Raw genomic sequence first — 24,667 nt, 5'->3', positions numbered from 1 at the left:
CAGAAGCATAATTTATTTAAAGTTATTGACTTCATAGCTTGCTGCCAATGCTGTGACCTGGCGGTGGCACAACTTCATGTGAGGGTCTTCCTTGTAGCCCGTCGATGTGCCTCCATGACTGGGTGTCTAACTCCGTGGCATCCTAACTTCAAACGTCTACACCCGAGGCCTCCGTACATGTGAATAAAGATAATGATGGGAAGTCCATCTTGTTGGACACTGCTCTGAGGGCCTCCTACACTGGCCATACTCCCAACAGCCCCACGACATTGTCACTACAGTTGTCCTCATTATGGAGGAAGAAACTGTGGGACAGGGAGGTTGAGTGATCTACCCAAAGTCTTATAATCAGTAAGCGGTGGGCCTGGGATGAACTTAGACCTTCTGGCTATCCGCGTTAGGTATTCCCTGTCTTTAAGTACTAGGCAGCATGGGTTGGGTTAGGCCTTGGCCATAACTGCCATGTAGCTCTCCCCAAGGGCTTTTCCCTGGTACTGTCATATTGTTATAACCATCCCTATGCTGTGGAGGATCTCGGGTCTGGCTTCTCCTCACCCTCATGGGATCTGCTACCTCCCATGCTGGCACCCAAGGACTCATTGAGGACGGGACTGAGGTATGTCAGAGAGGAGGGAGCTTCAGAGCATTGCAGTGAACATTGTCCTCAAGACTGGAAAGGACTCTGGTGTCAGGCCTTGCCCCTGAGCCACCCAAGGACAGTCCTTCCACTTGCCTTACCCTTTTTCCTCTTCGTTTTCCTACACTGGACCTGTGGTGTTTTGAAAAAGCACATATTCAGGCGTCAACCTACATCCTGGACCTGTTACCTACTTGTTGTGTGACCTTGGCTAAATGACTTACATATTTCTGAGTTTTGGTTTTTGTTTGTTTGGGTTTTTTATCTATAAAGTAGAAATGAGAATACCTACTGTTCATTGAACCCTCATTGTGCACCAGGACTTGTATCACTGATAAACTGGGGACACTTAGTTGTGAATGAGAAAGGACTGAAGCATTGTGAGGCATGCTGATGTCTGATCCTTGCCCTACATGCTGTTCCTTTCTTTGGTTATTTCCATTATAGCTGATGTTCTTTTACCTGCTCTCAAGTGACACAAAGTTCTTGGACTTCTCTGAAGACTTTTCTGTCATCTCCCAAATGGCTGAATCTGTGCCAGGAGAATGTGACGTACATGAAGTTCGGTTTAATGATGGCACCTTCATTTATTATCACATTGCTCTTTTATCACTTTAATATCCCTTTCTCTGAATAGATTGTATATCTCTAGAAAAGCATGCAAATCATGAGTACTTAATGAGTCATGAAACAACTACATCTATGTAACCTTTGTAACCACCTTCCAATAAAGAAATAGATTATCATCACCCTAGAAGCCCTTGTTGCACCCAATCACTACCATGTTAGTCCCCTCCCAATCACTACCACTCCATCCTTTCTCTGTCTTATCTCTGTGTTGCCAGAACCCAACACAAAAACCTTTTCAAGAGGTCCAGGAATTATTTGCTAAACTCAACTGAACCCATTTGAAATCATTTTATGACCATGAGCTAGTCACATTCACTTTTTTTGTCTTGATTTATTCTTTTGCAAAATATTTCACTTGTTCTCAACCCTAGACGTACATTAGAATTGTGACAGGGGAGGGGCTGGGGACAGAGTTTTGAAGAAAATGCCCATGCCTGGATACTACTCTGGAACAACTGACTCCAATTCTCTAAAGGTGGGTCTCAGGTCATTGTTCAAGGCTACAGCCAAGATCTCTTGAATCTCACAAATTGCAAACAACACTATCCATTCAATTCTCAGTTTCTGTTATTGTAAGTGGGATTGTGTCTACCCAAAAGGCCAGGGAACATGGCCTTATTTGGAAATAGGATTGTCAAAGAGGGTCAAGTTGACTATAGTAGGGTCAGCTCTTAATCCAGCTAGACTCTGGTCCTTATAATAAAAGGGGGATTTGGGCCTAGAAACAGAGATACAGGGGAATCCCCACGTGAATATTTGGCTTATGCAACCACAGTCAAGAAACGCAAAGACCATTGGCAAACCACCAGAAGCTAGGAGAGCAGCTGCGAACAGATGTTCCCTCACAAACTAGAAGGAACCAATCCAGGGGACACCTTGATTCAGACCTCAGATCTCTGGAATGTGAAACAATTATGTTTGTTTTTTGAGTTCCTCCATTTGTGGTACTGTGTATAGCAGTCTTAGCAAATGAACACCATTACTTACAGACTAAGGAGTGCTCTTAACCTACTTCCTCATTTTAGAAGCTGGAACCATGATAACAATTCTATGTGTGGACCCTTTCTAAACCCTTTATATAGATTGCCTACTTTTGTCATCAGAGTATCCCTCTGATCCAGGCACTACTACTATCTCCATGATGGAGACTACAGCTGTGGAACATGGAGTCTAAGCAATTTGCTCAAGGTCATATGGTGACTAAATACATAAGATAAAAACATACCCTTGACCAGATTATTGGGAGGACTTCATGAGGCTGTGTAAGTGGATGTGAAGGCGTTTTATAAATTGTAAAGCAATTACAATGTTAGGATTTGTAAATTTAGGGCTTGTTTTTTGCCATCTCTGACTTCTTCCTCTTCCTACACGAGACTACCTTCTGTCGGCGATAGGGGTCGCTGTGCTGCGAGGGCACTGACAGGTCCCTCTATCCTACCGCATTGCCTGCTCGCTGGTGCCTATAAATAGCAGCTCCGGGCGCCGCCGAGCAGCAGTCTGCTGCCGCCCCCGGCGCCTGGTCCAGGTCTGCACCGATATCCGGAGCTGGACGCCGAGGAGCTGAAGCAGGGCCGGGGCGGAGCGCAGAGCCAGCTGAAGCAGGGCCGGGGCGGAGCGCAGAGCCGCGGCAGGACCGAGAGGAGGGGCGTGTTGCTGCTGGCCCTCCGCGAGCCGCCCCCAGCCCGACTCGAGGTGCCCTCCCGCCAGGCCGCCTGCCTCCGCCTTCCGCCTCCCTCCATTTCCCCGGAATCTCAGCCCGGCGCGCCTGCACCCCGGCGCCTCTCTGGGTGGGGAAGCTCCCGGTTGCTCTCTGGCTTGACTCCTTCCTCGCAGCCTGGACTCCCGGGTCCCTCTGCCCTTTACCGGAGTGGACCCCACCGCCCTCGGGTCCCTCCCTTTCGCTCGGGCTCCCTGCCCCTGCCCTTAGCCGAGTCGCAGTTCCTCAGTCACTTTTCTCAGCGTCAGGTCCCAGCCTTCCCCCTTCCTTTTCCTTGCCTGGGGTCCAGCTATCCTGCCCCTTCCTCCGCCCCTAGAGCGCCTTCTCTTTCCCCGCCCCGTCTCGCGGGCCTGGAGTTCCCGACCTTTTCGTCTCCTCCGGTGGTCCTTCCCGGGTGCCTGTCCCTCTTCCTGGGCTTGGCGTTCTGGATCGGGAACTCAGCCTCCCCGCAGCGCCAGTCTCCCGGAGGACTGCTTCCACAAATACACCTCTCAGAAACATGAACTTCTCCTAAATACTAGTCCAGCCTCCTTCCACCTGCTGACCCCTTGCTTTCTATGTCCCAGGTCTTACTCTAGCTTTGCTAAGGGTGAGGCCTTTGGGCCCGAGGGAGTGGCACCATGCTTCGGTGGCCTGGCATCTGTGGCCTGCCTCCACCGAGAATCTTGCCTTCATTGCTGGTGGTGGTAGCCTTGCTGGGGCTGCTGCCTGTCCTCAGGAGCCACGGCCTCCAGCCCAGCCCTACGGCCAACCCCATCCGAAGCTCAGAGCCGCCCCGGGAACGTTCCATCGGGGATGTCACCACTGCCCCACCGGACGTTGTCCCTGAGAGCCGCCCTGTCAACCGGTCTGTCACTGAACACAGCATGAAGACACGAAAGGTCTTTCCAGTTCTGGGCATCGACTACGACCACGTGCGCACTCCCTTTGAGATCTCCCTCTGGATCCTGCTGGCCTGCCTCATGAAGATAGGTAAGTCCAGTCTGTTCCCACGCTTCTGCCACCAAGCTGCCACCAGCTTCTGCCAAGCTGGTGAGCTGCTTGCTCCTTCCTCTCTGACTACTTGAGCCTCCCCAGGAATAAGGGTCTGGATACTTGTGATATAAACAGCGTCCAGCCTGCCGTCTTGACCCATTCCAAAGTCGAGCTCTGTGGCCTCCCAAAATTGGAGCCACAATCATGCGTGGGAAAGAGCCGGACTGCAGCATGGGGTGTTTCTGATGCTCAGTACCTTACAGCAAGGCCTCGGGGCTGGCAAATTGCCTCTGGTTGGGCCCACCCTCCAGGGAAGCCAGGCACCCCTCTGTGTATGAGACTAAGAGGAGTATCTTCCAGCAAGTGGTTCAGTCAGCTTTGTCAACAGCCACCATGCAGTGACATGCTTCATGAGATGTTCCAGGATGGGGTATATCTCTACTCAGTTGTCTGAGGAGTTTGAGTGGGGGATCTGTGCACTGGAGATTTACAGGTGTGGTGCAACATGAGGTTGTCTCCGTATTCTCACCTTCCTCCATCCCCAGAATGTTACCTGACAACTTTGCCTGGGCAAGCTGGTTGGGAGCCCCTGAGTCAGTTTCTGGCCCAGGAGTGCCATTCCCTGTACAGTATGTGGGACAGCTTATAGGGTGGAGGGGGAATTTCGAAGATTGAAGCTTGGTCAGACCCCAGCTCACCTCCAAGTTGGCACCCAGCAGAGTCTGTGCTGTCTGGGCTGGGGAGTGGAGGTGGCCGGCTGCTCGGCCATGTGGAGAGGAATAAGTAGAGGGACTGTGGATGTTCTGATCTGAAAATTCTTTGAAACACTCTTTTTAGAAAGAAACAGAAAAGTTGTCCCCTTTCAGGCCTAAGCATTCTGCTCTGTAGTTGATTGATGGCATTTACAGGAGCCCATGTAGCCCAGAAGACCCTGGAAGTGGTGTCCAGGGGGCTTTGAGAGCTGTCTTTGCTTTTCTTAGTCCCCAGTTGAGCTGTGGAAGGCATAAGGGCCTGGGACTCTGCTGGTTGGGGCTTGGGGAGTTTGTGACTCCTGGCAGCAAGCCCTGCAGCTTTCCCAAGGACACCCAGGAGCTGAGTGGTCATGCCGGCCGGTGTGAGACAGGCTCTGGAACGTGCTGCAGGAGAGCAGGGGGCCTCTGTTTCCAGAGACCTGGGAGCTGGCTTCCCGGTGTGGGGCTTTGGTGCTGTGACAATAACAGGCCCCTGCCTGGAGCTGGGCCACCAGCACCAGCATCCTGATGGCAACCATCTTCCTGGGAAAAATCAAGGACTGGGCAAGGGGAGCCATGTGTACTGATTCCGATGAACACATGACCTTGAAAAGCTGGGGCCTTATGCTGCAGGTCTCACCCATCTGCAAAACTGGCAAGATTCTCTAAATTTGACCATATCAGTTGAGTCATGAAACTGTGTGTCTTACTTTGTGGTAAGAAGCTTAATTTGTTATAAGTGATCATGATGTGTCATTTGCCTGTGTGAGACCGGGAGGGGACCTCACAGCACTGTCTATAAATTGCCTTCCTCTCTCCAACCTCCTTACCTCCCCGCACACCTGGCATTTGTGTTAGGACGTTGGGGGCTGGTACACACTGCATGTCTTGGTGCCTTCTAGTGGGGTGACAGCTTGACGACAGAGACCCTCCCTTGGGCAATCAGGAGCCTGACCTCTAAGAGAGGGCTCAGGTTCACACTGCTCTGTGCCTGCCAGAACCTGTGTCCAGGACCCTGAGCATCTGGAGGACGGAGATGGTGCCATGGCTGGGGGCTCAGTCTAGACTAAGTTAGGAAACTTGGCTTCTCACCCCACTACCCTCTGTGACCTTGAGCCAGTCTTACCTCTCCATCTGTCAGGTGGGCGTTGTGGCCCCTTCCAGAGCCGACATTTCTGCCATCCCACCGACTTGGGTAACTGGCGAGGCACTCAGCCTCGTACCTCAGTTTTCCCATCATAAAATGAGGATATGATGTTCCAAAAGTCTGGCTCGGGAAGGCATTTCTCTGCCTCTGAAAACAGGCTCTGGCCATCCTGGGGGAGAGGGTGGAGGGAAATGAACACCAAAGATCTCAAGGTCCTTGTTCAGAAGGTGAAAGCAAAAACCCATGTCCGCCCCCCCCCACCTTTGCAGTGAAACTGAGTGTCAGTAAGCTTCCTATCATGCTGTCCCCTGACCTCTCCGAGCCTCAGTTTCCTCACGTATGAGAAGGGGAAATAACGCTAACAGACAGCAGCGCTGCTGGTGTGAGGCAACGTGAATGAAAGCACGGAAAGCTGAAGTTACTGCCCACGAGTGGGAGCTGCCCAGCGGCACTTTGACCGCCTAAGGCAGCGCACCCTACCTCAGCCTTCCAGTCTCCCTCTGAGGCTAGAGGCTCTCTCAACCCCAGGCTGCTCCTGGCCGTGCTTAAGACTTGAGGGTGTGGGACTGTTCCTCCTTCACTTAAACTGCCTCTAGGCTTGTCCTGGAGGTGGAGGGGGTAGGGGGGAAAAGGTGGCACCAACTGACTTAAGAGATAGGGTTGGGGGGCTGCGTGCTCCCCCTGCAGTGTCAGATACCCCAGCAGTAGGTATCTGACATTTGGGGGCTCAGCCTGCTCGCTCAGGGCCCAGCGTGGGTAGGAGCTATGTCAGAGGCCTCATCTGTCATCTCTGGCAGCCGCTTCCCTTGCCAAGTTCCCCTCCTTTCAGAATAGAGTGCTGTGCTCAGTTCTCATTCCCTTTCATTGAGCAGAGCCTCAGGTAGGTGCTGGAGGCAGGGGACCTGGGAGGGGGGGGAACGGCAGGGCTAGAGCTGAAGTTCTAGAACACTTCTGGGTTCACTTCCGCCTGACTCAGTGGGTGGCACAAGGCATGTCTGGGCCTTTTTCCTCTCTCTGACAGACCAAGTTCCTTGCCTGTTCCTAGGCAGGGAGGGCTAGTGGCATGAGGAATTAGAGTCTTGGGAGCGCTGTGAGGTCTCCAGGCCCCTCAGGTGACGTCCACTCCCCACTTTGGGGTTTGAGTTTTGCTTTGTCCCCAGCTCACCTGCCTGTCAGTCCAGTGCCTGCCACAGGGGCAGGCCTCACTATGACCCCGCTCACCACTGGCAGCCCCTGTGCTTGTTTGTTCATGTCTCTGACCTGGAACCTCCTGGCAGAGGCCTGGGAGCCCATAAAGCAGGTATTCTCCTGACCAGCCACAAAAAAAGCCTTCCTTTGTCCCTTTACACCTTAAGGCTGTTTCGTTTTGGTCTTTGCAAGGCCTGTCCTGCCATTTCTCCCCTAGAACCAGCCGGGGAGGAGGCGATCATCCACTGCACATGCATGGCTATCAGGCCAGCCACTGGTTTCCTGTGGCCACTCATTTACACGCCTCTCCCACTTCTCAAAAGAAGACAGCTTAAAGGTCACTTTGAAACTATCTCAAGAAGCCCAGATGGGACTCTCTTAAAAGAAAGAGGTGACCTTTTTCTTTTTGGAAAAATAACTAAGTAAATGCAGGGCAGTGGGTGGGAGAGGTCAGCTGGGGCCTGGGTGGACGTCTCCTGGTGGGACTTGTGTCTTCGAAAGCTCCAGGTTACTTAGAGGCCTTGGTTGGTCATGTTGCCTGAACATTCAGCTGGGTGCCCTTGGGGCCCGCCTTTTTCTCATCCCCGCCCCATCCAGCCCTGCCAGCTCTGGTGGAAAAGAAAGACTAGATCAGAAAGCTTGGCTTCTGACCCTGCCCCCCAGTTCCCACATGACCATGGGCCAGGCACCCCACTTCTCTGCACCTGACTTGCCTTATCAGTGAGACGCTGTCTCCCTCTTCCAGGACTGATGTCGAGATGGAGCCTGGGAATGTCTACACAGTGCTCAGCTTTGTGGGCAGCTTGCAGGGCCTGGCCACAGGCCTTTCCCTTTGGACTGTCTTCCCAGCCCACAGAAGTTGCTTTCACTTCTCCCTCGAACCCGCTTCCCTATTGTTCATCCACAACCTTGGCATTAGGCCTCGCCTGCCCTGTGACATCTCTTCTGTTGACATGTCTGTGCGTGTGTGAATAAGAATTACCACTTACTGAGTGGCTACAGAGTAGTAGCAGGCATTTTATAGAAGTAATCTCATTTAATCCTCTTCTAAAATCATCTGAGATAAAAGCTCTCTGTTTTGAAGATGAGGAAATAATTCTAAGATTGCTGTGTGTTTCTCTGTGCGTCTTGCCTTGGCTCCTCCAGGGCTGCAGCAGCATGTTCTGCCCGTCACACTCCCCTCTGCAGGTGTCCTGAGGAGGCGCCCAGCACTCTGCACCCGGCATTGGGAATTTTAGGGGCTGCCAGGCTGCAACGTGGGCCCCTTCTCCCTGCCTGGGATAGCTGTAGGTTCTGTACCAGCTCAGGGCCCATCTCGTCCCTGTGCGTCTGCAGGGGTGCACCTTGGTCCCACACTGGCCAGGTCTACCCCTTATCCTTGGATGGTGGCCCTGCCCGCCCTCTGCCCTGCTGCTGGTGCCCTCGTGGTGGTTGGGCAGCGCGTACCCTCTGCCTGCACAGGGAGTGCCAGCTAATGAGTGGTTTCCTACAGCCAGCAGAGGGTGGCGAACTTTGGGATAATGATCTGCCTCTGGGACTGGGTTGCTTTTGGTTTCCTGCAGGGCCCAGCAGGGTTCTGAGAGGGAGCCTTTGTGTCAGGGCCAGTAGCCCAGCCTTCTTGTGCCCTGTAAGGCAAGCAGAACTTCCTAGTAGTTCATTTGTTTCCAAAACACTGGCACATGCAGTGCTTAATTCTGATCTTCTCAATGGTCCTGCAGATTCAAATTGCAGATAATATTGATGTGTCCATTTAACATCCAAGGAAACTGAGTCTCAAGGTGTGACAGTGCCCGAGTCCCTCACAAGGAAGTGGCAAAGGATCAAGTCCTGGGCTTTTTAAATCCAAGGTCCGATCCTCTTTCTTGCCTGACTGACTTGCTGGGTCATTGCAAGGACCACGGAGAGTTGGTGATTCGAAGGGACTTTGAGGAGAATAAATGACGTCCACACTGGTTACCTGGACGGTTGTCAGGGCATCAGTTCATGTAGGAGGGGAGGGCTGAAGGGCTGGCTGGTCTGGAGCCCTGGTCAGCCGGATCACAGTACGGATCGGTTCAAGTCTGACTTCTTATCAAACCCTGGAATTTTTCCAGGGGCAGAAAGGAGAGGCAGAGAAGTGAATTACTGGATGGAGTGCGTGGGTGGGGGAGAAGTCAGGAGAGGTCTGGTCCTATCTCTTTTCTGGCTGTGTGACCTTAGGCACAAAGCACACCTTGTCTGAGCCTATTTCCGTGTTTGTGGACGTTAAATATTTGTTACTTATATTTGCTGCCATTTATTAAGCTCCTATAAGCCTCCTTCAGAGGCTGTGGCAGGTATTCACAGAGTGAGAAAATGTGGGGTTAAGCCCAGATCTGCGTGACTTTGGAGCTCGCGTCTCCTCCATCTCACCATGCCCTGGTTCCCTTTCAGCTCAGAAGTCTATTTTTCCCACAGTCATTTTGAACAGGAAAGATTTAAAGATTTCAGTCTGTCAAATCCTGGCTGCTGTGGATCATTTCTAAGGTTTGAGGGGAACCAGTGACCTGCTCCCTGTCCCAGGTGAAGCAAACAGCTCTTCTCAGAAGTGGTGGAGCTGGGAACACAAGGGGGGGGCAGGGAGATGGGGGGGGGGGCCCAGCTCCCGTGGGAATGCCCCCTGCACACTGCCTGCCTCTTCCCTACCGCTGTCCCCAACCCCCTTCTCCATGGGAGGTTGGGGGGGGGCAGGGAGAGAAGGCGCACTCAGCACTCAGCAAACCCGGGACCTGGCTTATTCCTGAGTCATCCATGGCCTGTGTGGGCCTCATTTCGCTTGGTAGCGCTCACTCCCCTGCAAACGTCTGAGTCAGACATGTCTCCCCAAGGTTGTCTGCACACACCGCACTGGGCCAAACCGTCTCTTTAGATGCCGATAAACATCAACTGATACTTTAAGGCAACCCGTGATTATATGTGGGTATTTTTAATCTTATGGGCTAATCTAATTTTAACTGAACTAAGTTTTGGATTGGGCCTGGAGATGTGCCCTACCCCCTTCCTGGGATCATGATGACTTTGTTCTTCCCCCTATAGCTCACGTGACCTGCACGGTCAGTTTAGGGGTATAATAGGCCAGACCTGACCCCTGAGTTCTAATACTGATTTGTTGAGAATCTGGAGTTTCCCAAATTACCCCAGCGAGCTCTCCCCTGAAAAGCTGTGTCCACAAGCACCTCTGAGTGCAGTTAGGGATGAGGAGCCTTGTAGCCTTTTCTGCCCCTGGGGTCCCTTCCCCTCCGTCCAGACTGACCCTTCCATCGTGCTCAGCCTGTTTGAGACCAGGCTTCTGCAAGTGGAGGGTTGGCATCACAGCTGTGTGTCAGGCTGAGGCTGTGTCTTTACTGGCTGGCCAGACGGAGGCTTCTCCTGTGCAAGCCAGGGTGGAAGAGACAGTCAGCCACCAGACATTCCACTGGCTGGTGGGCCATCCAGGAGCAGAGAGGAGTGAAAGCCAGGCCCTACTCACTAGGAGCTTGAAGTCAGCTCAGAAAGTTCTGGAACCAAGAAGGGGGCTGGGCTGACACCTGGCCCAGTTGCAAGGCAGAGCAGTCCCTGAGGTCAGGGATGGTGAAGAAAGCTTCTCCAAGGAGGTGGAACTTGAGCTAGACTTGAAGAATAGAGAGCTATTAGATAAGCAGGCACTAAGAGCACCGATGTCCAGTGCAGGATTCCACAAGCATGTAAGTCCCTTGAGGACAGAGCCTTGCTGCTTCTGTAACTATGCCTGGCAGAGTGAGTAGCAAGGACTTCTATACAGAAGTGGGGTCCCGATGAGGCCTTTGGAGCAGACAAGAAACCAGTTTGCTTAAAGAGGAGCGAGTAGCGCAGTGTTGAAAGGGAGCTGAACTGAGCTTGCAAAGCAACACTCAAGACCCTTGAGGAGCCAGCCTGCTGCTTGGCCTCCTCCTCTCTTTCCCTCCCTCCCTCCCTCCCCCTCCTCCTGTCTGGCCTGGCTCTAATGGAGCATCTGCAGGGGCATTCTCTCTGGGCTGGGTGGGGTCACTTTGGAAAAGACTGGGTATGCCCTCGGTTTGTGTAAGTAAAAGCGAGACACCAGAGCCTCCTCTGGGAGCTGCCCAGAGCCCTAATTGAATTAGGATTTTCCTAGGAAGATCCCTCAAACCATCAACCGCACTGTGAATTAATGAGACCAGTTGGTCATAAGCCATGCAGAAGGCAATCTCATTAATTTATAGTTACACCTGGGCAGGTCGACGTGTGGCTTCTCTTTGTTTTTATGTCTGTTTTCGAGGTAGACTGGGGCTAGACCCTTCTTTCTGTGACAGATTTATTTTTATAATACAAATAAATAAAACATGCTTATGGTTGAAAGGCAGAGTAACAAAAATAAAACCTAACAATACAGAGTGGTGGGTGTTTAGGTCAAAAGTGAAAGTTCCCCTCTTCACCTCTGTCATAGCCCCAGGGTTATCACTGTTACCCTGTGCACCTTCCAGAAGTTCCCCATGCAGAAACAGTGTGGGACAGATTCAGCTTTCTAAAGCCGTTTGCACAGGGAAGACGCTGGCCTGGGAGTCAGGGCCCCGGCCGAGTGTTGGCCTGCAGTAAGTTATTTTGCCTGCCCGGGCCTTCATTTCACTGTCACCTTCAGTTGTTTTAAAGACTGGGGCTTTCCAGCTGGAAAGGCAGCTGGTCTGGGAAGCCCCTCCCCTGGAGAGGCCCGGGCAGACTGAGACCCTGGGGAAGTTCTGCTGCCCCATCCTTTGGGGGATGGGCTAGTGCTGCCACTGAGCCCTGGCTTCCGAGCTCAGAAGAGTACAGAGTCGAGCTCAGAAGAGTACAGAGTCGTGGTCACCTGCAGCTGGGCTCAGGGCTTTGAGACTGAGTGAACTGGGTCTACAGAGAGCCAGCTCTCTTCCTGGGGAAGCAAGACCACACACAGGGAGAAAGCAGAGGTAAAACTGTGTGGCTCAGGTGGAGTGCCAGGAGGATTGGTGAGAGGAGACACCAGAGGGCTCCCCAAAAAGGAGGTGGCCTTGGGTGGTGGGCCAGGGGGAGAAGAGAAACGTCATTTGGAAGGACTTGCTGTGAGAAGGGATTCTGGCTTAGGTGGGAGTTGGGCCGTGTGACCTGCTGTTCTCATAGGATATAAGTTTCAAGGATTTTTCCTGAGTCTATGATATCATTCAGGGGACCCATGGAAGCCCCCTGGCCAGTAACCTGCAGACATCTGTGTTTTTATCAGAAAGAAAAGGCCCATAGTAACCACATATTCTCAGAAGGATCTGCCCCTCTCCCAAAAGGTTTTGAGCTTTTGCCCTTAAGAAGGGTACAGGGTTAAAAAACAAAAGAAGAAGGGTACAGGGTTTTTGTTTTTAAGATTTTTGGGGGGCCCTCCTGGTGGCATAAGGGATTAAAGTGCAACACTACAAAACTAGCCTCAGCCATTTCAGCACGAGTTTGATCCCCAGCCAGGGAGGTGACCCACATGTGCGGCAGACCTCTCCCACCCGCTGCTCCCCTCAGCAGTGTACTTCCTCAGTGTGCCTGTTCTGCTCCCCACTCTGTCTCTGGTGAGTCCTCTCACTCCCACACCTCTGGCCTACAGCCCAGTTCTTGTATGCATAAATAAAAAATATATATTTTAAAATATTTATTTATACATATAGATCTGGGGTACAGGCCAGAGCTGCTGGGGTAAGAGGATTCATCAAAGATAGAGTAGGGAGCAGAACAAGGAAATCTACTGAAATACACTGAGGGGAGCAGCAGCTGAGACAGGAGAGGTCTGCTGGCCATGTGAGTCACCCCCCTAGCTGGGGATGGAACTTGTACTGCAGTGGCTGCAGAGAGTATTGAGCTTCATAGTATTGAGACTTAACCCCTTTCACCACCAGGGAGGCTTGGTTTTGGTACTTAACCTAGGATGGATGGAGTTTGCCTGGAGGGTGGAGAATGGACCCAGTCAGAGTGAGTAAGCTGTGTCCTGGGAGGGGAGAAGGAAAGAGGACTCCATCAGAAAACACCTGTACCGGAGACCACGGCAGGTGCAGCAGCTCCTCTGGCCTGGACACAGGGAAGGTGCTGGGTGCCTTCCACTCCCTGGTCTGCTCTGTTTCTATGATGAGCCCAGCTGACACCTAAGGAGCCTAACTGAGGTTAGGGCTAGGCGGCCCCCTGCCCCCGTGGTCTCTGTTAGGGGACGCAACTGCCTTTAAGGGGCAAAACAACACGAGCTTCTGAAGGGGGCAGATCTCGAGGGGCGGTGCTGGGTGCCCCATTGGCCTCTGTTGTTTCCTGGACAGTGTCTCTCTTTCCTATTCTTATCCTACTCCTGGACATAGAAGGAGATAATATTTTTCTCCCTTTAGAATGCTAAAGGTAGAAAGAGACCTCAGACCGTGGGCCCAGAGCCCAAAGAGGAAAGAGTCCAGTTCTCACTTCCGGTGGATTAATGGCAGAGGCAGCCCTCCCTGCTCTTTGAACTGTCCCAGGGGTCTCTAAGCGTAAAGGGGAGGGGCTGTGGGGTTTGGCCTGGGTGTTGGCACCTAAGTGTCAGCAATTGCCCCGTAGACCCGTCAGCCTGAAGCCACACAGCCTCGGGCTGGAGTATCATTGCGGAGCTGTTCTGGGCAGGGAAGCCATTAGGCCACGCCCGCCCCCCCCAACACACCCACACCCACACCCCCTGCCCCAGCATCAGAATTAAGTGTTAGACTCTGACCTCTGAGCCTGCCTGCACCTTCTGCCCTCACCCTTTGAATTGCTCAGGCCTGTGGAGTCCATCGGCGCTCCATGTCGTACCTGGGTGCTGTGCTTTTTATAGCATCTTTGCCATCAAACCAGTTATAAGATCTTTATCTGCTGGATCCTGGGTCGGGGCCCACAAGAATCTGGGTGCTGTACCAGGTAGGCAGGATGCCAGCGTGAGGCGGGGCGGCTCACCTAGCTGAGCACAGCCCCAGACTCAGGTTACAGCTCGCTGGGAGGGAAGCCTGGCCTGGCCTGCCCTTCCGGGACTGCCTGGCCAGTGGATACCAGACATGCAGAGCTGCTTCTCCTGAGGAGTCGGCTGCTCTGAGAAACACCATGTCCATGTGTGACTGGGGTAGAATTCCATGAGCATTCAGGAAGTAGAGGGACATCCCCCCTGCCCCCCTCCCCCAGCCCACTGAGGCTCTAAGGACGGCTCTGTGCCCAGACGCTGAAGTTGGCCTTGGGGTTTAGATGAGATGCTGGAGTGAAACAGGTCTCCCTGGGCACTGCCAGATGCTCTGCCTGGGGCAGGCCCCCTGGGTTGGAGCAGCCCAACCCCAGGGCGGAACCTGCTCGCAGCCAGACAGACCTGGGGTAGAGCTCGGCTTCCCCACTTCTTGCACAGTGACACTCTGAGTCTGACTGACTTTGGGGGTCGCGGGGTAGTGCCTGGCCGGGGTGTTAGCAGGGCCCAGGGTGAGATGGCACAGAGCTGGGCACATTGTCAACACCCAGTCCGTGGTGCACTCGGGAGCCGGACGAGGAACCCACGCGCCTCCCCTCTTCCTGAATCCCCCAGTAGGCCAGACTGGCTGGTGCCCCACTGCGTCCCAGTGCCGTGCCGCGTTCAGGGGTGCGGCAGCTAGCGACAAGTGTGTCCATGAGGACACCCCTTAGGTGGCTAGCCAACATACAGGAAGCCGTCTAGGGAGATCCTGTTATTTTCCTCTTTACAGATGCAGAAACCAAGGCACAGAGAGCTTGGTGACTGGCCACCGCCTCACGGTGGTGCAGCGGGAGTCAGGCCCAGGCCTGCCGCTGTGCGGGCCACGCTGTCCCCCCGCCTCACCGTTCTTTAACCACCTCGCTGGAGTAACAGACCTCACTGCTAAAACGCTGAAGGAGCAAGGCACGTTTCTGTGTGAAAACCTGAGGTGCAGCTATAAAAGCACTACGTTTTGCAGAACAGATGATGGTGTCAAAAATAGGCCCTGCTGTGATGAGGTGCGGGGCAACGGTGCCGGTGCCAAGGGCAGAGGGCTGCCACATCCTCGCTGCATCACATGCTCCAGGCCTCAGTTTCCCCCAGCCAGTGGGGCAATGTCTGTAAAACCCTGAGAACGCTGCAGGCTTCACAGCGGGAGCTGCCACTATGCCTAGCGCCGGAAGGGAGAGCACCCAGGGTGGGGGCTGATTTCAGGTGTGTGGGCCGCAGGGCAGGGGTGGGGCTGAATGTCACCTGCTGGTGGTGGGCGAGCAGAAGAGACCGAGAGACCGTGAGCTGAATGTGTGAGCTTGGCTGGGAGGGGGACACTTTGATTCGTGCCTCGGGAGCGCGCGCTGAAGATGGAAAGATGAATAAATATAACCCCAGCCTCGCGGGAGAGGCCCACATGTAAACAGGCCCACGTGATGCGCGGTGACGGCACAGCTGTGGGTGCCCTGGAGGGCTTGGGGGGGGGTGGGGAGGCTCCGGCCCCTGGAGGTTAGGTAGGAGTTTGCTCCCCGCCCCCCAGGAGGCAAGGCGCTGACATGCCTAAGGCAGCACCAGAGATAGTGCTTTGGCCTTTCTTGGAACCCCAGTGGGGCTTTCTCCACCCCTCCCACCTCACCCCAAAAGCTCTTCTCCCACCTGTCTGGCTGGCTCCCTCCCCTGGGGCAGTGAATTCTAACCAAGCATGGCAGCACCCTTTGGTGGGCCATCAGTAGAGCCTGATCTTGGGGGGGTCTCCGCTCTTGCACCCCTGTCTCAGGGCTCCCACAACGGTGAATGGTGCCAGTCATCCATCTGCCTTTATCAGGGGACAGTTAAGTGCTTGATGGTGCCTGACTGTTGCCCTGAAGGCCTGGTGGGGGGGGTGGGAGAGCAGACCCACAGGGGGACGCAGGGAGCAGCGGCCATGGCCCTGGTGCCCTCCAGAGACACTCAGCAGCGAGGGTGCATCTGAGAGGGGGCCCAGCCAGCTGCAGGGCGCCTGGACTGGGGGGTTGGAGCGAAGATGTAGGGGGGAGGGTGGCCGGGCCTTGAATTCCAGCCACGTGGGCGCCGACGTCACCAGGGCTTCGCAGGCTGGCGAGCAGCATGGTTCCCTGACTCCAGAGCTCTCCTCCCCTCCGTCTCCACTTCTGCTCTCCCTGTCCAAGCCACGAGTCTTTCTAACCTGGGCCTCCGTGGCCGGAACCACCTCCTGCTCCAGGCCCGCCCACAGTCTGTTCTCTCAGAGCCCGAGGTATGAGCCAGAGCACACCTGCTGAGAGCCTTGAAGTTGCTTCTTAGTGAACTCAAGGCCTAGGAGTTATGGCCTGCACCTCTGTCCACTTCAGCCTGCTGCTCTGTCCCTTTCCTCACTTGTGCCAGCCTGCTGGGTTCCTCAGGGGCACCGACCTCGCAGGCCTTGCGAGTCCCAGCCCATACACCCCGGCCAGTTCCCTCACTCAGACCTCCCGTCAGAGAGGCCGCCCTGCCCACCAGCCCCGTGTGCTGCACGCCTCCAGACACTGCCATGTCAGGCTTTCCTGGGTGCTGGGGACACAGCCAGGAGCAAGATGAGGAGGCTTCTCCGCTGGTCCCCCTGCCAGTGTGGGGTGGTGGACAGTGGGCACCACAATGCCAGTGGCCACAGGAGTAAATAGGATCAATGAAGGCCTCTTAAAGGAGATGACATCTGCGCTGAGCAGTGACGAGGAGCCTGGCTTCCCAGAAGGCCGCGGGCCTAAGCAGGGAGCGTTTGAGGAGCCAGCGTGGAGGAGCGGGGAGGGGGGTTGGGGGATAGAGAAGAAACGAGGGCTGTGGGGCCCGTGGGCCTGCTGAGGGTTTGGGCTGGACTAGGTGCTGTGAGCAGTGACGTGGCCAGACCTGGGAACAGGTGTGCAGGGTAGCCTGGGAGCCGGCTGGAGCGTTCACTCTGGCAGAGGAGGTCCTGGCCCGCAGCTGCTAGGCCCAGGCCTGTAAGAGCAACGAGAGTGAAGCTTCCAGACCCACCCCTCTGTCCAGTCCAGACTGGGGTGGGAGTTCTGCACGGGGAAAGCCTTTCCGAGGGAGCAAGGATCGGAGTGGAGCAGGAAAGTGAGGGCCCGTGAGGGAGGGAGGGGCTGAGGGATGCCAGCCTCTGCTGGAGTCCTGCTTTCCTGCCCAGCGCAGCACTGTCACCAGACCCGTGGCAGGCGTGGCACCACCATCGTCAGGCCCGACATGTCTGCTGCTGCAGAGCCCTATGGCCCCATGTGGCGGGGGGAGTTGTCAGGCCCGGAAGGGGCAGGCCCAGAAGGGGCAGCCCGGAATTAGAGAACCGGCATTTGATGCAGGAAGGGATGCTAGAGACCGAGCCAAGGTCCCGGGGGTGTAAATAGAACGCGGAGCAAAAGGCTGGGCATCAAGGCGTCGGGGCTTGAATCCTGACCCGGCTGGCCCTGGGGGTGCAGAGCTGTGGGGCGCACCAGCAGTGAGGACTTATGTCTGGTGATCAGCCCCAGGCCAACCCCCTCCGTCACAGGAGGAAGCAAGAGGCCCAGTCGGAAATGACTTGCCCACAGGCCAGTGGGGGTGCTGTGGTTCAGCCCTTTGTGATGGTGTAAGGGTCCGGCTTTCCTGCCTGGTTTCCCCTGGACAGCCCCGTGCCTTGTGCAGGGAGGCGGTTGCCCCGCCCCCCCTTCTCCCCACCATCTTGCCTTTGCACACCTCCTCCACGCCAGGCCCGGCGGCGTGGGAAGTGGCAGCCTCCCTTGCGGTGCTGACGGTTTTGTGTGGGAGATAAACATGTCAACAACCAAAACACAACGCAGGCTGGAGTGACCTGGGGAGGCAGCACCGTGCGGCGTGGGCCCGGCACGGACGGCTCCGTGGTGGCCCTGCCGATTGGAGCGCAGCGGGATGAGGCCTGAGCTGGGCCCTGAAGGAGGCCGCTGTCCAGCGCAGGTGAGGGAACCGCAGGGGTGTGCGGCCCTGCTGGCCTGTGTCTGGGCGCAGGCGCTCCCGGCAGGTGGAGAATGGACTTGAACTTTTTCCGGACTTGAACTTTTTCTGTGTACTTGGCTCTGGGAACTTTCCGCCTCCTCCCTCCACGGATAATTATCCTTCCTAAGAAGCTGATCATATGGGAAGCTGCAGGAAATGGTTTAGAACAAGGATTGTGTAGGAGTTGGGGGGAGAGTGGAGAGGATGTGGCAGGGAAGGGGGTCCATGCCCAGCAGCACAGGGGGCTTGTTTTGAGGGGGAGGGAGGGCAGCCTGGCGGGCTGGAATTTAAAGCAGGGAGTAGGTATTCGGAGAACTGAGTCCCTCAGAGTTCCTCCGCTCCTAGTCCCCGGTAGGGAGGGGCATGAGCTGAGTGGCAGAGCCCAGCTGTTCTGGTCAGTAGGAGCTGGGAGAGAGCGGCCCGGTGGTCTGGTGTCAGAGCCAGGCCCAGCTCTGCTGCTCGCCGGTCACGTGGCCCGTGAGGCCTTCTGCATCTGGAATTCCATCATCGTGAGCCAGGGCCTGTTGTGGCAGGTGGGCGTGTGCTGGGCACCCTTTCATGGCACAGGGCTCTCCTCCATCTCAGCACCTGGTGGGCCCAAGGCTTGACCTGTGGGCCTGCTGTGGTCGCCTTTAGCCTTCTGGTTAAACAGCAGTGGCACAGGGACCGAGGCTTCAGGTGAAGCAGGTCCCCACGTCTGATTCATGGTGGAGGCTGCCCGTGCAGGGCCTGGCTGGGGGTGACCCAGGGCACGTGCCGCACAGCCTGGTGGCCGAGGGCGTCCGAGACCCACAGACCTGGCTTTGACTCCAGCTCCATGACCGCCAGCCCCATCACCTCAGCCTGCTTACCTGACCTAGGAGTGTCATTTTTCTGAGGTCATTCTCCCCCACAAGTTTTTTGTGTTAATCTTTTTTCCCTCTATTTATTTGAGGAATTAACATACAGCACCCAAGTATTGGGTGCACTGATCTAAACGTGTGCAGCCCAGTGGTTATTTATAAACGTCTGCATCCACATTCACCACCGCCCAGATTACAACAGGTCGGCTGTGTTCCCCTCAGGTCCACGTGTTCCCCTCAGGTCCACGTGTGCCCTGCTGCACCCTACCTTCCTCCGAAGTAGCCACTGACTCTGACTCCTGTTGTTTCACTTACTCGTAGCTCACAGACGTGGGGTACACGACAGGTGCCTTCGGAGCCTGGCGCTTCTGCCCAGCCCGCCCACGGCGTCTGTTGGCACATGGCTCTAGGGTTTGTCCTTCCAAGGGACACGCGGCGTGGCCTTGCCAAAGCCACAGTCAGTTCATTCTCCTGTTGATGGGCACTTGGGTTGGGCCCTTTTATTCAGTTATGAATAAAGCCACTGTGAACATTCTTATGCTCCTTGGGGGTTTTGTGAAAATTAAATGACATTATCTGTTAAAGTATCTAACACTGAGTTTTGTCTCAGAGTGGAGGCTCAGAAAACTCCCCTACTCCTGGACTTTTGTTGTTGTTGCTCATAAAATATGGGCCCTCCCTGGGGGCAGCGGGTTAAAGCACAGCACTGAGAAGCTAAAGCCCCTTCAGCTTGAGCTCGATCCCCAGCCCCAGAGGTGACCCACATGGCGCGGCAGACCTCTGCTGACCCGCCCGCTGCTCCCCTCAGCAGTGTGCTTCATCCATCTGCCTGTTCTGCTCCCCACTCTGTCTCTCATCACCCCTGCATCTCTGGCCTGTACCCCAGTTCTGTATGCATAAATAAATAAATCTTAAAAAAGAAAGAAAAATACCCCAAATGCTACCATGACTATATAAAAGAAAAAAGCTCCAGCCGTGCCCTCCTCCTCCTGCTCCTCAGAACTGAGTGCTCTTCACAGGGTCCACCTGGGCCTTTTCCCTACAGTTGTGTAACTTTCTTCTTAATAAAAATAACTTCATAAAAAACAACCCTGTGGGGCTCTCCCTGGTGGCACAGTGGGTTAAAGCACCGCATTATGAAGCTCTCCGAAGCCACTGCAGCACGAGTTTGGTTCCCTACCAGGGAGCTGACCTGCATGACCCAGCAGACCTCTTCAGTCTCTCCCGCTGCTCCCCTCAGCAGTGTATTTCAGTATGTCCATCTGTTCTGCTCCCCACTTTGTCTCTGGTGAATCCTCTCACCCACAGTACCTCTGGATAAATACATCTTTAAAAACAAAAACCCTGTGGCCCCAAGCCATTTGCAGCTTACTTTTCCATTAAACCTGAATCTTTAAGAGTCCCCTCCTCTGCACTGACTGCAGCCCCGACCCAGCCCCCAGAGGCGGTTCCCAGACTTTCCTCTGTGGGACCTGGGGTTGGAGCCCCAAATACCCGGAGCTTTGGTTTTCTTATTTTTAACGTAGCTCATGGACCCTCTCAGGGACACGGTGAGGGTTAAGCACAAAGCCAGATGGAAAGTGGATTGTCTGGTTGTTACTTAAACTCTTGGCTGCAGAGCTGGGGTGGCCTCTGAGGAGCGCCCCCAGCCCTTCCTCCTAACACAAGGGAGCCGTGGGGAGAGGGCCACGGAGCCGGCCAGTGATGGAGCCGGCCCTCGGCCCGCGGAGGCTTCCCACTCTCTTTGAGCCATAGCTTGGCTCCCAGTGTTCTGAGTGCATGGACCCCCTAGTAGGGGAGAAGGGCACTCTAAAGATTTCCAGGCCCAGTCGCCCCCTCTGTCCCTGGCTGAGCCCACTGGGGTGACGTCTGCTCACCATCCGGTGGTCTAGCAGAGCCATGGGGCAACAGAGCCGGGCGATGCCCCCTGGGCTAGGCCAGTACCTTCCTCGTCCTCATGTAGCCCAGACCTGGGCCTCTGCCAGCCCCCCGTCCACAAAGCTCTGTCCCTCTTCCCAAGAAGCCAAGCAACGACCCCTGCCCCGTTCTCTCAGACAGCCCTGGACATCTAGTCTCTAGATGTCTCCTGGCTCTGTGTTTGGCTCTCCTGAGCCTTTGCGCTCACAGCTTCTGCAGAAGGATTGAAAGGGGTCCCACAGCTTCTGCAGAAGGATTGAAAGGGGTCCCACAGATTAGAGGCTAAGATGAGGTCAGGAACCTGGAAACGTAATCATCCTGGCCTTTCTGACTCACCCGCTTCTCCGGGAAGAATTCAGAGTGATAAGGTCTGCACAGGTGGCCCACTCCCCCAGTGTTTGGCCACCCCACGCAGTGCCAGGCACTCTGTGGCAGAAGTGCCTTCTGGGGCCCAGCCCCACCTCTCCCGGAGCCACAGTTCATGAGGAGAAACCCCACGGCAGTGATATGAGGGAGCGGGGCTGGGCCACCTGTGCCACCTGTTGGCCAGGTGTGGTTTAGGGAGGGGCTCTGACCCCTGGTGTCAGGGTAAAACTGGGGCCACACAGCAGCGTCAGCTCAGGGGGTGCTCACCTGACCCCGTGAGCAGGGTGGCGGTGTCCGCAGTTTATAACTGAGGCCCCTAGCTTTCCCAGGGTCACACCAGACAGCGGTGGCACCAGCCCGGAGCCCCAGGAAGGCAGAGAAGAAGGACGCCCGAGGTTCCCCCACACCTGTGTGGCTGAGCAGCCCTGGGCCAGGCAGTGTGGGTGCTGGCATCCAGAGGTTTCTTCCCACTCCATTGATTACAACAAGATGGCCCTGGTGAGGCCCGGCCTGCTCCTTTGACCGTTCCGAGACAGTTGTAGAGGCAGCCATCTTCTGGGGAATTGAGAAAATGCTGATCCAGATCCTTTCCTCTGAGAATGTGCTCAGAGGAGCCATTGAGAAATCGCCCTGGAGGATGAGCGCCTCGGCCCTGGGGTCAGCTCCCCGGCCTGGCCGCGCGCCAGCGAGGCGGCTCGGGCTGGGAATCGGCCCCTGCGGCCAGCTGTGACGTGGGTGTGCTAGGGATAAGCGCGTTCCCCGTGGGGTCACTTTGGGGACCCAGGAGCCCCCCGTCATGACACCCCTGCCTCACGAGGACTTGTCTGGAGGCCCAGGCCCCGCAGTGGCTGCCCACGCATCCTGCTGCCACAGGTGTCCCTGCCCTGTGCCACGTGCAAAGCCATGCCAGGCAGGTGCCGACAGGGGCTCTTTATTCCTTCCTGGGCACGGGCAGTGACTCTGGCGCGGGCCAGTGGTGGGCAGGGCGTCCATCCGGCTGGCACTTGTCGCCTGCTGGACCTGCGCCCCCATCCTGTGGGCGGCTCCTCACGGATGGGCTCCCGGCTGCCGGCCAGGCACTTGCCGCACAGCCGCATGTGAGCCCCACTCGGCGCTGTGCCCGGAGGAGCCAGGGCGCAGCCGGAAGCAGTACCTAGGCCGCTTCCTACCCAGTGGCCTGGCGTGAGGGCAGAGCCAGGCCTGCGGGAGCAACGCCAGTGCTGTGGCTTCGGGGCTGTGTACATTCGGGAAGGTCTCTAGGCCCTCCGAACCTCAATTTCTCTTCTGGAAAAGGGAAATAATAGCGCAGACCTCATGACGTGGTGGTTAAACGAGAAAGGCTGGGACTTGGTGTCTCCCAGGCTGGTGTGCAGCGGGAGGGTAGCCCGTGCCCCTCCCCCCAGCAGGGCACAGGTGCTAAGCAGGCGTCCCGCAGGCCTGGGAGGTGCCCGGAGAGTTCCCTCCTCTTCTACTAGGTGCCAGGCCTCCAGGTCCTGGTGAGCGCGTGCAGAGGTGGGCATATTGTGCTCTTGGGGCCTTAGAGGTTGTCAGAAGGTGGGTGGCTCACTGTGAGGTCACACAGCAGGCAGCAGACCAAGATGAGCCAGGGCTGCTCCCCCCAACCCCGGCTCAGCGGGACAGAGGCCAGGTCTCGGAGCTAGAGGCAGCCTGCTTGGGCCTCGGGAGCCAGGAGGACCAGCCCCCGGCTCTAGTCACGTCCCTTCCCCTTTTTCTGTCTCTTTAATCTGCTGCAGAAAGACGATGGTGATACCAGCGTCAGACCTTCTGGAGAACCATGGAAACACCCTGTTCATTTCACACAAAGGGGACCTTGGCCTACTGATGACTCAGGCAGATGTCCCCAGGGTAGGCCCGCCTGCCAGACCTGGAGGGCGAGAGCCCCAGGCAGAGCTCCCAGGACGGCGCCTCTGGTGCCTGCTTGGTGGAAGGGGTGAGGGACAGGCCCCGCCCGTGGCTGTGACGCCTGGTATGAGAGTCAGCTCTGCCACTGCCTTGCTGTGTGACCTGGGCCGCGTCCCTGCCCCTCTCTGGGCTCATTCTGCATCGAGAGGGGTCGGATTAGAATGGCTGAGAGGCCTCTGCCTCCTAACCTCCTCTGACTCCTTGCTGTGCCTCTGCTCCCAGGAGAGGCCCGTCCTCCCTGTGCTGGTCCCTGAGCCGTGGGCTCGCCCGGCGCTGGGATGAAGGCTGCAGCCGGCCGTGTCCTCATCTTTTCTCTGCAGTGTCCTCTCCAAGGGCAGCAGCCTCTGAGCATGCTCGGCCCTCCCATCTCCTCAGCCTCTCCTGGCTCCTGGAGGCCTGAGGTGACAAACTGCAGCCAGTGGGCAGAGAAAGGAACCAGGAGAGACCCTCCAGGTGTGACCTGTGTCAGCCAGCTGCAGTCTTCAGAAGCATGTGGGAGACTTTTAGGGCATCCCCTGGAGCCGAAGTTCCTCTCACCCCCACCCCCGCCCCACCGCACAGCCTGCCTCAGGCACCTGCTGCCACCTCAGGAACCTGCATCTGCACAGCCCAGCCCATGCGCAGTGCGTAACCGCGCTCAGGTCTGGAAGGGAGCTTGCGGGTCTGTGGGGCAGGGCGTAGGCTCGGTGGGGCTCAGAGAGCCGCTGCCCTCCTCACCCCTGCTGCCTCTGTCCTTTCTCTCAGCCTCCTCTTGGCTTCCTCTGCCTCCCTGAGCCTCTGGAAGCTCCTCTGGGGTCTCCTGTTGGCCAGGGCCGCCCTGCACCAGAGACAGGACAAGCGCTGAGCTCTGCCTCAGAGTGGCGGCCTCAGGCCGCGGCTGCTTCCCTGGAGCCTGAGCTGGTGCCAGCCGCCCTCTGGCGGCACCCAGTGCAGAGTGGCGGCCCTGCCTGAGCGAGCCCTGCCTCTGGCACCTTCGCCCCAGGTGCGTGATCTCACCTGACCCCAGCACAGTCCTCTGATAGCAGTGACTTTGAGCCTGCTTTTCAGGTGAAGGCACGGAGACTCTGAGGTTGAGGCCTGCGGGCAGACATGGCTCGCAAGTGGCGGAGCCGGGAAACCAGGCAGCTGGTTCTCCAGGGGGTTCCTTGCCTCTCCAGACTGGTGACTGAGTTTCCACCAAAACTTGGGACCGATCCCTGAAGTGAAAACCGGCTTGTTGTTCCAAAGGCCTTCCTTCCACGCCTCACTCGGGCCCTCCCAGCCTGCACGTGGGCTGCCCCTGGCCCGGTGCCCCAGAGTGCAGAGGCCACCTGACTGGTGTGGCCTTTCCCTGGGCCCCAGCTCCAGTGACCGTGTGCAGGCAGGGGAGGGGGCACCCATGGTTTTCCTGGGACGCCCTTGTCTAGCCTGTCAGGCAGCCAGAGAGCCAGCCGGCAGTTGGAGGGTAGACACGCTCTTCTCCCCAAGAACTGAGAGGCCCCGGCCACCCCACCCCTCCCTCTGAGTCTCCGCTCCCATCGCTGCCTCATCCCACAGCCCCCCATGCCAGGGTTAAGTGGGGCTGGACAAGGAAGGGAGAGGGCTCAGGGCAGTGCTGGCATTTGCCAGGGGCCACAGAGAAGCTGCCTAGAGCTGGGGCAGGAGTCAGCCTCCTCGTGAGCAGGGCAGGGCTCCTCGCCATG

At 56.4% G+C, this 24,667-nt stretch overlaps 1 protein-coding gene across 2 annotated transcripts in view; it reads left to right on the top strand.

Moving 5' to 3' along the window:
• Nucleotides 1-2,864: 2,864 nt before the first annotated feature.
• Nucleotides 2,865-24,667, top strand: part of SLC9A1 (solute carrier family 9, subfamily A (NHE1, cation proton antiporter 1), member 1) — a 42,771-nt gene continuing 20,968 nt past the window's right edge. For both annotated transcript variants that reach the window (XM_004678668.2, XM_012722435.1), the window contains exon 1: nucleotides 2,865-3,956. In XM_004678668.2, the coding sequence (XP_004678725.1) occupies nucleotides 3,605-3,956 (352 nt within the window). In that variant the 5' untranslated portion in view covers nucleotides 2,865-3,604. The remainder of the gene's footprint in view (nucleotides 3,957-24,667) is intronic.

The sequence above is a fragment of the Condylura cristata genome, unplaced genomic scaffold, assembly GCF_000260355.1.
Source record: "Condylura cristata isolate star-nosed mole 26May11 unplaced genomic scaffold, ConCri1.0 scaffold00008, whole genome shotgun sequence".
NCBI lineage: Eukaryota > Metazoa > Chordata > Mammalia > Eulipotyphla > Talpidae > Condylura > Condylura cristata.
The sequence above is the reverse complement of the archived record's forward strand: the minus strand, read 5'-3'. Positions and strand labels throughout refer to the sequence as shown.